Here is a 14,484-nt window from a genome sequence, read left to right as displayed (position 1 = left end):
ATTCTCTGTTGTTGTAAATCTGGAATAAAACAAGAGTCTTACTGGCCTATGAGTAATGGACAGTTAAGCACTGGAAAGAGTGGAGCCCATTGTGCCAAGCACTAAGGCACTACATTGCTGTTTATTAGGGTATGGGTGTCCAAACAAACACTTTCCCAGGGATTTTGAGTTTAAGAGACCAGTCCTTGTGTCTTTAATCGGAGCAATGACAAGTGTTAGATGATTTATACCAGTGTCATGTGTAATTGTGCTAAATTGTTATTTGTTCAAGACCAGTAACTTAAAGTAATGACAACTATGCTAAAACTTAGGAAATAACTGTTAAGATACAATCGGCCAGTGTTGTTCTGTTTTTGCAATCAATCTTGCTCAATATGGCATGGAAGTGAATGTAACTTGGAACGAAGAAGAAAAGGAGTCTTGCAGGTTTAAATGGTAAAGAATTTTTAATTAGTTTATAAATATTTCTTTTTTAATTCAGCATACAAAAATGACAGTATGTACATCCACAGATAAGTGGTTCACGGCGTAATGGGTGACCCACATACTCTGATCACATGCTTAGAGGTTTTGGCATATGAATGCCTGCATTTTCTTTTACATTGGGTAAAAATGTAACAAGGCACAACACATGTAATCCAATAGTCCTTGCAGATATATGTGTGATAAATGCAGGTATTATCCCTCTAAAGGCTTAGAACTGAAGTATAAGAACCAAGAGATGGAAGCCATTTCACAGTTCCTCATCCAAGAGCTGTATTTGAAGTTCCCTTTGCATGGGCAGCACTTTCTTTATGTTTTCAGTCTTTTAAAAAGTCTTGACTTGTAAAAGAAGAGTACCATCTGAGATTGAGGTCTGTATCCTTTAGAACTCGGAATGTGAAATCCTTTGGAACTTCGACCGATTCCAAAGAATAGTTCTAAGAAGAATGCTGAAAATCTATTTCTTGACAAAACAGGGAAAATGTACCTTTAAAAAAAGAGACCCAGGTACTGTGTAAGAAAATAAACTTTAAGATCCAGATAAAGGAGCATATGTTTTCATGTTAAAAGAAAAATCGAGGAACACCCCTCTTGAGGACGGTGAAACCAATAACTGGGCATTTTCGTGGAAATCGTATTCATTTGTGCTGTGAAACATGAAGCCCAGAGTTGATGTTTCTAAATAAATCTTCATAAAGCCAAAAATAAACAATTTCTCGTCAAAATTATACAAGCTGGAAATGCATAAGACAAAAGTAAGCCTTGTTGGTAACATAGTGCTTTGGTTATCTGTGGCCAGAGAAGTTACGTGGACAAAAGTTATGCTCCACACAAAAAGTTATGCTCTGAACAAATCTAGAACACACTCAAGTCTTGGAATTTTCAGCTTGTTATAGTCCAGTTAAAATGAGTAGAGAGCATTCCAGATCTTCAAATGAGTTGATTCTAGATCTTTTTAGTTGAAGTTTAGATAGTTTATTTGAGAATAGGCGCAAAGTGACTGGATCTCTGTAGATCTTGCCTTTGAATGCAGAGATGGTGAACAAACTCATTTGCACACATATCTCTCCACAGTTCTCTCGCACTTCTTGCATGTGACATAGCAGCACCAATGGTATTTGCAATGGCAGCGTTCCACGACTCTCTCTGTGTAGGGGTTGTAGCCTCTGCCACAGCACATCAGATCACAGCTGTCGCTGCCGATGGAGGTCTTATTGCATTGCCTGCATTAGAAAGAACAAAAGGTGGAGATTATAAGAGAAGGTAAAAATACTTTTCATCTGGTTTTCCAGTAAAAATATCTAAACATCCTTAAAACAAGATGCATTTATTTAAGAGGCAAAATTACATAAGATATTAAGTCTTGTTTTCAGAGAAATTGAACAGAATATTGTGAGATTTATATCTGAAGAATATTTCAACATATGCTTTATTAAAGTCATGTCGGAATTACTGTAATTACGAGATGGCAACTCAGATATTTTACTTGGAGATGTTCCCGTCCTGGGACCTCTGAAATTATTTGTTTCTGTGGCAACACTTAATAAAAGCAAAATATCACTACATGAATTCACATCTATATGTTGTTAAATGTTTAAGAATAAAGAAAGCACTCCAGGTAACACTGACTATAATAAAAATGGCATATCAAACACAAATGTGTTCACTACCATACTGGTTCTTTTTACATGACGTCATGATTGTCAAGTCGGAGCTTTCATAGAAACGCCACGGTTACTGTTGTAACCTCCATTCTCTGAGGGAGGGAATGAGACATTGTGTTAAATGAAGTGACACAAGGGGTCTTCCTTGGGAGCCCTTGTGTCACTTCTTCGACACAACGTCGAGTGAGTTACAGAAGGGGAACTGGTATTTATGAGTTCTACGAAGACATGAGAGCTTTTACAATTCAGAATCTCGTGATTACGGTAATTCCAACAAGACGTGAACACATCGATAGTCTTATACAAACTTGTAATAATTCGTACAAGATGGCAAAATCATAAGTTATCATATAACTTGGCTCAAAAGGAAAGATACTACTTTTACACCAACCAATTATTAAACAGAATTTCAAAACAATACAATACAGCCATCAAATTTCATCTAGCCTCCTATTCAACACTATATTGTAATAACGTGATCATCTATGAATACATTTGGTTACTCATTCCATATTTGTTTATGCAATGTAAATTAATAATATGTCAATAAACTGTAGTAGGCTTCCCTTGTCTCGTTCCAAAGGCCAATGTTTTCTTTCTTCTATGGTACATGAAAGTTAATTCCCTTTTAAAATCATAGTTAGGTTTTTGGTAAGGGGCTAGACATGGTTATGTTAAGGTTTGTTTTTCTCAATGGGAGTAAATGTTGCAAGTTAAACTGTACGATTTCTAATGATTTCACCACTTCGTGCTATTATTACGACTTATCAAGAAACCTGCATGGCTATTTCGATATTTTACAGGAAAACATGTGGTACATGCTGTACCACCATAAAACCAAGACAAGACCATCCAAACGGCTTTGCTCATGAAACTTCAGGAACATGTTTTTAAAAATACACTTGCACAAATAGACACCCAAACTTTTCTCTGTGACCACGGGACCGATTACTGAACATAAGCCTCTTTTTAAACCATATGCACCCACCAAAGAAAACATTTAGCTCAGCCACATATTAAACTAAAAGCACTAAACCATCTTATAGCTGGTTTAAGAGACGGTTGATTTGTACAGAGGGAAAATGTTTTAGGATTTAAGTCTACCAGGAGTGGATGCTGTAGAAGTCTTAATTTACAGATGCCTAAGGCATCTTAAGTAAGCAAAGAATAGCCCTGTCATAAATCACGCTCTATACACTAGGGGTCTGCCTCTGTGTAGCCCTCTCCGCGTAAGTGCATTGTTTTATAATTGTGTGGTGTTAATGGCCAGGGTGCTGAGAGACAGACAGTGGGGATAGCTGCAATGAGAAGGAGAGGAAGGTGAAGAATGCTGTTATTTAAAACGGGGACAAAGCTATTACTAAAGAAAAAGTCTCTCGCAGGTCAATGCTGAGAGGGCACAGAGTCAGGTCTCAATGAGTAGCATATGTTCCAATAGTGGGCTGCTCCAAGCTCTAAAATTCCAAGTTCCAATTCTGAATTGTAAGTTAACAGAATTCATAAAGAGTATTAGATCTTTTTATTTTTAAATCAAAGTCTAAATTAACTAAGGTTTTTTTTTTAACAAGGCTTTAAAAATCAATCCAACTTTTGCTCCAAACCTCCTAATATTTTCAAAAGTGATCTGGATTTCAAATCAGTTTTACAATTTAACAGCTATGAGCGGAACTTCTCATTTTACCCTAAAGTGGAAACACATCTCTTAAATAGCTCTCTCTCATTCAGAGAAGACCACAGTGCTTGTTTCTTTAGTGATACTGATCATCTCTAAGCCTTTGGGATGTTATTCCACCTGAACTTCTAATGCACCAATTTCATTAATAGCCGTGTTGTGGCCCATAAAAGAGCATGGGGAACATTGTCAGCAATGTAACCAGATAAGAGAGAGGAGATATGTTCTATCTTGTCATTTAGTCTCTACTCGTCTCTCAACACCACATCAGATTGGAAGTTACCCCATCTCTGCAGCTCTATAGATAGGGTAACACTCACGACTCTTTATCTTAAAACTCTCCAAATCACAATGAAGGGGCAATGATAGCAGCTTCCTGACCCCTTTTTTAAGGCTTCATGGGTGAATCTCATGAAAACATGCCCATATCACATTTCACCCCACAATTAAAACAAAAAATTATTCATATTTTAATATTATTATAGTCCCTAAATTCTCTTATGTCCAGATGTTTTACTTGTTATTAATTGCTACTATTCTCAATGATGATTCTTATTAGATGATCATTACTGCAAAACATTTTATTTTACTGTATTACAGTCAAAAATAATGTAATAAATATTTTAATTAGAAGATATAAAGGCAGAATAACAAATACTTCTATGATGTAAAAAACTTTACAATTTAAATAAATAAATCATTATGTTTCTCACGTTACAGTAATGAAAATTTATTTAATTTACTGAAAGGAGAATTTGGGTGTAGTGTGCTGAGGTGGCGGCTGTGGCGGTAGAGCGGGTCGGCAGCCAATCGCAGGGTTGGCGGTTCGATTCCCGGCACACACGACTCCACATGCCGAAGTGTCCTTGGGCAAGACACTGAACCCCAAGTTGCCACTGAATCCCAATGGCAGGCTAGCACCTTGCATGGCAGCTCTGCCGCCATCGTTGTATGAGTGTGGGTGTGTGAATGGGTGATTGGGACACAGTGTAAAGCGCTTTGATACGGTTAAAAAAAAGCACTATATTGGCACAGACCATTTACCATTTATGATTTTTGAAGTGAAATATACTGAAGTGACATGTTCTTGGCAGGTTTTGTGAAATTCACCTTCATAGCGTGGTATCATTTTAACTGACCTTCTGCAGAACATGTGTCAAAACAAAGCCTAATTAATTTTGAGGACAATAGATGTTATAGTCACATGTCCAGAGACCACCATGGTAGCAACAAATGTGACACACATTGACGATCTCCAATGGTAACAAAACACACCAGTGCCTTGTGACCAAGTGTAAAGCACTAAATATAAGAACAGAAAGCATGTGTGAGTGGGCTTATCAGGACTATAACTGAGGATGCACTCTGTGTGTTGAGTGCACCTGACATATAGCATGTCTTTAGGTTATCTTTCCACTGACTTCTAATAGCAATGCCTAAATTCTTTCAATGTTCAGGTGAAAATATCAAGAAAATTGAGTGTTAGAATTATAATTATAAAATGGATATTGCCAAAATCTGATTGTATGAGCATTAGCCACATTCTAAACTGTTAGAAACTGCAAATATATGTTTTTTATAGTTGCCTTGCAACTGTATACAGCCGACAGTCTATAACCGTTTAATAAAAGAAATATGCCACAAAATGTTGCATGCTATAGTGATTGCACAATGTTGTTGTGTTGTTAGGAACAATGTGAAGTGGACTGCACATACTTGTTGAAAATTCATATGAACCATGCAAATTAAATGTTGCATGCAAAGTCATATGAGCCAATAGTTCCATACTGTATAGCTAAACCAAGAGCACGTTAACAGGCAAAGATAACTAAAGCAAGGAAGCAAAATTTACTCTATTCTTATTATATCTACACCTGAGTCTCCACTGATAAAGCAATAGGAAATAAGCAGGAAGAATTCATTGTTGAGTTAATCTCTGTGTGCAGTGTTGGTATCAGCTGAGAGCTCTTAGCTCTGTGAATAGTAGCATTACTCACAGACAGACTCTGATAACAGTAAAGAGGAACAAGAGGACTGTGAGGAACACAGTCACTTTGGACATGTCAGAGACACATGTGAGTGTGTGCACACAAAGACTGGTCTAAGAGCCTCCCAGGTTTATTAGGGCATTTTAAAACAAAATGGTGCCAGAACAGGGTGAAGAAGGGCGCAAATGAAAGAGCTTATGAAGCGTCCATGTGTACAGAACGTGACAATGAATATCTCCTAAACAAGAATTCAAAGACGTTTATAAGGTATGAATAGTAACTTAGAGAGCTGGGCAATATATCAAATATTTGCAATATATTCACGATGAACTTAAAAATGAGGCCACATTTAGGCAGTTGTTACTGGACTTTGATCGGTGTCAAATGTTTTAATGTTGAAAAAGAAATCAAGTCACAATTCATGTATTTGTGTATATCCCTACTACAAACGACTGAATGGCTGACACTATGGCATGAACGAACATAAAATACGAAGCACACACTGTTCTTTGGTTTTACAACACCCATATAACCCTTAATAAATGCTTAATAAATCCATTTTTATAAAATTCCAAAACATTTTGAACTCATCAGATAAGATTTAAATAAGTTATTGATTAATTTGTTAGTCTCACCTGTCTTGAGTTCCAAAAGATCCCATCTTGTCATTCTTCATACAGAAATCAGGTGAACTCTGTAGATAAACCAGCTCGTTCTCTCGGACTGGCCGGATGTCGATGTCTTTGGGGACGAGTTGCTTGCGTGTGCCCATGGGCCGATGGACCACCTTAGTGGCTGACAAGTACTTGGTCTTCAGGTCCATCGCGATATCTTTTAGGTCCTGTAAGCCTCTCCAGCATGTCCGAATGGAGCAAGAACCAGAAACACCGTGGCACTTGCACTTCATAACCAGAGCATCTCGCAAAGCCTATGTAGAGAGAAAATGGTGAAGAAAATTCATATGTCTCAGACAACTTTTCATCATAATTTTTTTGAACCCAAAAATAAGTTATTATTAAGGAATTATTATGGAAATATATTTTTGTATATTATTATTTTTAATAATGATAAAACTGTTGAATATTTATGTACTAATTTATACTTCCATGCGATATAGCTTTGCGGTCCAGTTAAACCCTAAAGCCTTTATTTTGGCAGAAGCTTTTATTCTGGTGGAACACTAAAGAAAGACCACACATCAAGTAAGTGCAGCGAGCAGCATGTGCTGAATATTTATTTAATTAAATCACATCCCAGTTTGAAAATAGCACTACATTATATTGTGATTTTTATTTGATATTTATTCATTTTTCAGCCGTAAATATGAAATTAAATTCAACTCAAGCTCAATTTTTATTAAAATAAATTTTAAAGTTTTATAATATATATATATATATATATATATATATATATATATATATATATATATATATATATATATATATATATATATCAATGTGTCCTAACCAGGTGCACTGCAAAAAAACTTTATAGCATCAAGTAAATTATATGTCCTTACTGAAAGCGAAATGTAAAGGGACAAAATCACAACCAATCAGAGAACATTTGATCTTTTTAATATACAGCTGTGGAGCTAGATTTTGGACCAATATACTAAAACCCAACAGAGATTCAACAACTAAATCATTAGAAACCAAATTAAAAATCAGACTGCAAGAAAGGCATTTGAGCTTATTGCTTTGTCAATTTCCACATGCTATAATTGTAATTTGACGTTTTGTATCTGTGTAGCAGTTGAAGAGGATTGCCTGGAAAAATAAATTTAGTCCAGATAAAATCATGTGACTTTGGCTTTTGCATTAAATCAGTTGCAGGGTTACTATGAGGTTTCCTTTACCTGTCTGCCCACTTCACTGTTGTGGAGATGCATCAGCTTGTTGGCATGCAAGCCTGATTTCTTTTTCATCTTCATGGGGGCATCGGAAAACTTGGAGCCCATCAGGAGACCGTAGTGAAGGTTATCAGCACAGCCACCCCACCTGTACCCTGGCTCAGGAATTTCACCCGGAATTGGACCGCATGTGCACAATCTCAGGTCTCCAGAGGTGCACGCCCGTGCTATAGTGTGGCTTATAGCTGCTGCGGAGAGCGCGTATACAAATGCAGATTCCCTCGTTCCTAGAGGACAGAGAAAGGGAGAGATAATAAATTGAGATGGATTAGAATAATTTGCTGATATCAAAAAATAACATTGTGAATCCTCCATATATTTGTCTTTCTTTCCTCCATGTTGGACTACTTACAGAAAAGTAAAGCAACATGAGAAAACACCAAACCCGTTAGACTGCAATATGAAAGGATAATAGAGGAGATTATGGAACTGTTCACACAGTGCACATATGTCATGACAAGATAATAGGTGTGGAAACAGGAGAGGCTCAGCTTGACCCTGAACAAGGTACATGAAAGGCTGTCTCCTTAGCAGAGCACTTATGAGAGGCAGGAGTGTTTTAAGCCTGGTTTAACTCTTGACAAATGTAAATGGTCGACAGTGAAGGATGTCATACAGTTCTTTCACAGTGAGGGGTCTAGAACTTCAACCAGATTTAGTTTGACCATCTCCGGCATTTTGGGTCACAGTAAAATCTCTTATAATTTATAATAAATAGGGAGGACAATTTAATCACGTTAAAGCAGTTGTGTGCGCGTATATCACGTCAAAGTTTCCGAGTTGCGTGGAAATTTAGGACATGACACCACCTCATAAATCCACAGGGAAATCAGGAATGGAAAAAGAGGAAAAAAGATATCCCCTTTAATAACCGAAAGTCACAGCTTGACTTTACCAAGTTCATTTAATGTTTTTTTTTAATTGGTTGACAGATAAAAATGATATGTCTATGCTTTAGTGGTAAAACCTCTAGATAGAATGTGGACTCTGAAACCAGAACAGACTGCAAAAAAGCAATTCCCTGTCAATTACTGACTGACTAACTGAATAGCATCTCTCATTGAATAGAATGGATTCTATTGTTAGAACCTTAACAGTAAATGTTACTCCTCCGTGAAGCCTCGCATCAAAAAGAGCTTGAGAAAGAAGAGCCCAGCAGAAGAATTCTGGAGGTTTCCGGGTGGGCAGGGGTATGATGTCTTTTATCATGCAGTGAGGCACTTAAAGGGAATAGTGGCATCTGACTGGCATAATCTGCGCTACCCAGAGCGAGAATGTATAAAGATCACTGTAGGCTGCCTTCTAAAACATTGCCCTCATAAACTTTTTCCTCAACAATTAGATGGTTTTCTTAGACCTATTACGACCTGAATGAGACCACACTCTGGTATAAAGAGAACTGTGTGGTCATTTCAGTTGCCTTAAAGGGACTGGCAATGGATTGACAGAGGCACTTTTCTACATTTAAGGCAACTTACAGTGTCAGCACAGAACAGCAATATTGTGCAAAAGCAAAACGTAGTAAGTATACATTTGGTCAAAATTGAGTCATGACTGAAATCTTGTCTCTGAGAATAAGACTCTCAGTTTGACAGATGGGTTTAGTTTAACTCAGCTCAGATTCAAAGAAAATAGAGAGTGAAAGTTTGATAATCCACATTTGGCTGGGCAATCAAAAAACTTTGGAGCATTTTCTTTGTTTTAGTTTTGGTGCAGTTACTTTGTTTTGCCTTTGCAGCTTTATTGTTCTGTACTCTGCCCGTAAGTTATTCTGTAAGTCGGCATGCTGTTGCTCCCAGAAAAACTTTAATCCTTACCAAATGCGTATTTGATGAGAATAAAAGTTTATTTGAGAGCAACAGTAAGCCAACTTAGCTGCATATTCGTTCAATATGTTTTTCTAGTTTTTTTGGGAGGTGTGTGCTTCTTGAGACTTGTTGAGTACAGAACAATGCCACATGTATACAAGTACCTTTGGTACTCTATGGGATACGTTTCAGCATTGCCTCACACAAAATGTTTCGCCATCTTTTGGACATGATTTCCTTCGATAACTCACCTCGCTCTAGGTCTGGGAGGTATTTTGGAGCATCAATAGAGGAACAGTTCCAGCGCATGTCTGCAAAGGTCTTTTGGCAGACCTTCTTAACCTCCCGTGCTGCTTGGATGATGGTTTGCATGAGTTCCAGGTTGCTCCTACAGAGTTGCGCCTGAGAGGAGACGAGCCCTGGCAATGTCTTGCAGTGCTGGGTCTTGTTGATGTGTTGTGAGGTCTGTGATAGTGCCCTGAATAAGGACGGGTATATGTTTTAATTAACACTGGATGTTTGTAAAATCTATACATTCATTTAAATGTAATTTGCGCTAGAGCTGTTTAATTGAAATTTACAGTAGAATTTAAAATACACTTGAAAAGTGATTAAAATGATTACGGTGATGTTAAAAGTGATCAAAATATTTGTGGTCATAATAGTGCTAAGTTGGAATAGGGTGCAAGTGATTGGATCAACCAAAATCAAATAAATACATTTAGAGCCAGCTCTAAAATATCAACATTGTTTAAAAGCATTTACATAAACATTCTTGCATGCATTTAAGCTGCGGGCTAAAATTGTTCAGTGTCTGGCTCACAAAGGCACGCAAACAACAACCCCTTCCCAGAGATAATCAATCAAGATTAGACCTAAATGGAAGAAGGGGTTATTCCGGCATCGCTTGGAAGCAAGAACGGCACCAAAGAGTAAATGCCAATGGAAAGAACTGTTCATCCACAAGATGATTTGGAAAATAGTTCAAACATGATTGAATGTACCAGGGTAAATTAGCTGTCAGACAATGACAGAAGATTCATTCTTGGACTCTAAAATTGTTTGCAAGGTTATGCAACATTGCAGTAAAAAATTCTAACAGACTGAAATTGTTAAGTTGCAAGAAACTTTCTCTGCTTTTGTGTCAGAATTTAAAAACAGACAATATTAATTTCAGTTTGTCGTTTAACTTGTAGTATTCTTTTCTACCCACTCTTTTTACAAAAACACACACATGTATCACCATTCGTGAGAACTAAATAATGCCCTCTACCTAATGCCCTCTACCTTTGCTTGTTTCAGATTAGGGGCCGCCACTTTATGTTCCGTGATATGCTGTGACTGACAGACCCCTGTCTTAACCTACACACATACTCAAACATACACACACACATTTCTTTTTTGTTATCCAGAGAACACAGGTGTTTATAGATGCATCTGTTTTGCATTTCTTGCCATGCAATATCAAGACTAGAAACCTTTACCAGAAGTTTGCTCATGCAAAATGGCCCCTTTTATGTCCCAATTCCTCCACTATCATGTTTTCCATGGCAATGCAATAGTAAGAAAGAATATGTGAATAAAGAACACTGCAGAAATCACAGTAGCCAGAAAATGTGTGTTGTCATGAACTGAATTTAACATTATTTTATTATTATTTTAATGGAATTAATTCTATGAAGATTCTTTTCACATTTAAGTTGATGTTTCTCTATAGGCTACTTTTAAAAGTCACTATTTCATAACAAGATGCTTCCTAATCCCATTTTAAATGACCTATTCACGTTGCACATGTTTGACTTAAATAAAACACCTTGTATGCATTTCAAACAGTTTCAGAGAAATGAGCAACTCACAGCCATCTGATTCCCATGCACTGCTGTGACAGGAGCAGGAATGTGAGGAGACAGAGCGGCAGTGAAGGGAAGATTCGCTTCATATTGTAGAATAAAGATCCAGCTCGATATGAAGAAAGTGATGCAGGTGCGCACGCTGACCTCACAGGTTTTTGGCACACTTGCAATTAAAAGCCAAAAGCCATGGCACAGATTCCTTCTTTCGGCCCCTCTCCTGCTTTAAATGTAAAGAAAAAAATCCACCATCAGAAAAGATTACATATAGTGAATTATAGTTTATTATATATATTATATAATATATATATAACTAATGATATATATTGCGCACTTGATATCTAGGCTACTTAGGAGTTTGATTACTACTTAAGCCTTTATTTAGCCTTTAAATACAGCACCCATTAGTTGTTATTTGGACAATTGGTATTCTTTTATAATTGTAATATAATTGCTGATGTCGAGGATAAAAAAGGTGTATTTAAAGTTTTGAATTCTACTTTCACGTGAGTAATAGTCAAGGAGGACAAGGAAAAGGCAAATTACTAAAGAATAACAATAAATGTACTTTTATTGAGGGCTAATTGCATACTGTACTTTTTATGATACCAAGTACTCTAATACTGTCCGCGCACATTTCTGAACAAATATGGGCGTGGCAGTATTGGGAATGTTATCAAATATTTTACGATTATTCAATCTGCTGGAATGGGAGGGCAATAAACAGATACTACCTCCCAGTGGACATGCTGTCTGGGCCTCAGGCAAGATGAGTTCACTTACAGACAGCGATTGTCCAGATTGCAAGATTTGTTTTTGTTTTTATTTGTTTTCCCTGCTGGCTATTGGCCTACCCAAATAAATAAATAAATAATAAAAACTATAGATATGGGTTATATTAAAAAAGGGAAATAATAATTACAAATCCAAGTAGCTACTATCGCAATAGCTATATCACTCCTACTTTTTATGTTGTGCATTAATAAATATAAAAAAGAACACTGCCCGCTGGAAATAAAAACTGTCGTTTATGTCTTATGCATATCTTTGGTAAATCTTTAAATCCCATTTGCAAGGTCAGCTATACAGACTTCAAAATTACATTTGTCTTAAATCTTTTTGTGTCATATATTGCATGAGTATATGCTTTTACATGAGTATATCTATAATGGTGCTATAAACGTAGATATTGGTAATGACTACTTCGAAATCAAAAATAATCGTTTCATATTTTTGTCATACTAATGCAACAAAAAGCAATAACACTGCAAACCATTTTTAGCTGCTTTCTTGCAGGCTGCAACATATCTAGATTGTGCATTTTTTACTTTATACTCTGTATTTTCACCTCGCTAAACAAAAAACAAATACACACACATACACACATATATTTATTTTTTTATTATATATATATATATATATATATATATATATATATATATATATATATATATATATATATATATATATATATAATAAAAAATAAATATATGTGTGTGTATATATATATATACGTACATTTATCGTTCGGGGAAAACGAGGTTAACTTAAAATGCTACTGACTTAGTTCATTTCATACAACCCAGGTACTATTCAGATTATTGCCCTGTCAATTACCTTTAATTTGCATCACGGGCCAGGGACGACATTTAGACTTAGTTAATTATAAATGCAACTAAACGTAATAAACGATTTTCTCACACCTACCACAAACTTTGCGCACAATAACACGGGAGTCCACTTTTATCCTCACCTTTTTCAAACGGGAATGACGCCAACAAATCGCCGCCTGTATAAAGTTAATCCAAAAGTGTTGCTGCTTATAAATCCAGTTCTCTCGACAGATATCAAAAGGTCCGTTAATCCGTTTTTTGTGACTGAGGAAAGTCCGAATGAGAAAGCATCATGCAAAAGTATATTGAGATCTCTAGTGCAGTGCTGCTCGCGCTGTGGAATCTGTTGAACTGACGATGGAGACGGAGTGCGAGACTTTATGTGCGCGCGCGCCACTTTGATCTCGCGCTGATGTCAGGGGCCATTAGCATAATAACAAAGTGGTTAGGGTTTCTAACCCAAAGAAAACGTTAAAAATCTGAGACACACACATCTCGCTACTTCAGTTGACATGGGTTTTTAGAGTTGTTTGCAATTACTTCTAATGTCAAGTGCGTTAGAGCAAAAATGGAAGGAGAATCAGGGGTCCATCAATTTCAGGAAATATAATCCGGTAATTCGCTAAAATGTTGGAAATTCTAGTATTTGCAAGGCCCATAAAATTAAGCAGGCTCAGCGGCGGCAAACCAGGGATTCCCCAATTTTATAGTGCTGTACGCGGTCCATATGGCCACTCCAAAAACAAGGCAATATTCCAAGCACAATAATAACGATTTCAACGTGATAAATACGTCCTGATGCACGTTTCATAGCCACTCTATGACAAAGGACGGTTCTTCTGCATTTCACACAATAAATTATATAACCCTCTGAAATACTTCCAGTAGCCCATTGAAGTGCAAATCTGAGCAAAGATATTTCCTAATTTATAATAATGAGCTATTAAATTCTCTTGTTATTTTTGGCCCATTAAGAAGTATAAAAGAGCCACTTAAATGATTCATTATCATTACAGATTGCTAATAATAAATATAAATGTGTTGGGAAAATATTTTTTATAGAATGACTAATTGGCCAACATGTGTGTCCATTTATTACAGAATTCACCACACACAATGGCCAAGTTAATATTTTTACCATTTAAGGTAACTGTCATTTTAATAGTGTCTATGGTGCAATAAAAGTCAAGATGTTCTTTGGCCATATCCTTCTCTTATTAACCTGACTCTCTCTGGTCCAAAACGCCTCCTGCAGTTAATTCTGTAACACTCACAACTTTCCCCTATAAAATACACCACACAACCCAATTTTCAAATAATGACGCAATAAAAATACAATCATTAAGACTTTTTCCACTGTTAAAAGTACTGTTTTATATAAAGTAGGCACTTCCGTTTATGTTGTGGATAAGTGTATGTATAGGTACAGTTTGTAAGAAAAAAGAGAGGGAAAGAAAGAGAGGAAAAAACAAAGAAACAACATTAAAACAGTGC

At 36.5% G+C, this 14,484-nt stretch overlaps 1 protein-coding gene across 3 annotated transcripts; it reads right to left on the bottom strand.

Annotated features, from left to right (window-relative positions):
• Window positions 1–427: 427 nt before the first annotated feature.
• LOC127635469 (protein Wnt-11-like) lies at window positions 428–13,334 on the bottom strand. 3 transcript variants are annotated; one of them, XM_052115553.1, is made up of 6 exons: window positions 13,085–13,334; window positions 11,384–11,600; window positions 9,779–10,005; window positions 7,666–7,946; window positions 6,443–6,735; window positions 428–1,706 (listed from the first exon to the last, which is right to left on the bottom strand). In XM_052115553.1, the coding sequence occupies exons 2-6, from the start codon at window positions 11,464–11,466 to the stop codon at window positions 1,532–1,534; spliced, it is 1,059 nt and encodes a 352-aa protein (XP_051971513.1). In that variant the 5' UTR covers window positions 11,467–11,600; window positions 13,085–13,334; the 3' UTR covers window positions 428–1,531. The 3 variants fall into 3 exon arrangements, with proteins under 3 accessions (XP_051971513.1, XP_051971510.1, XP_051971511.1); XM_052115550.1 differs by having other exon boundaries at window positions 13,131–13,334; XM_052115551.1 differs by having other exon boundaries at window positions 11,384–11,597; window positions 13,131–13,334.
• Between the last annotated feature and the right edge of the window lie 1,150 nt (window positions 13,335–14,484).

Source organism: Xyrauchen texanus, chromosome 43, assembly GCF_025860055.1.
Source record: "Xyrauchen texanus isolate HMW12.3.18 chromosome 43, RBS_HiC_50CHRs, whole genome shotgun sequence".
Classification (NCBI taxonomy): Eukaryota; Metazoa; Chordata; class Actinopteri; order Cypriniformes; family Catostomidae; genus Xyrauchen; species Xyrauchen texanus.
The sequence above is the reverse complement of the archived record's forward strand: the minus strand, read 5'-3'. Positions and strand labels throughout refer to the sequence as shown.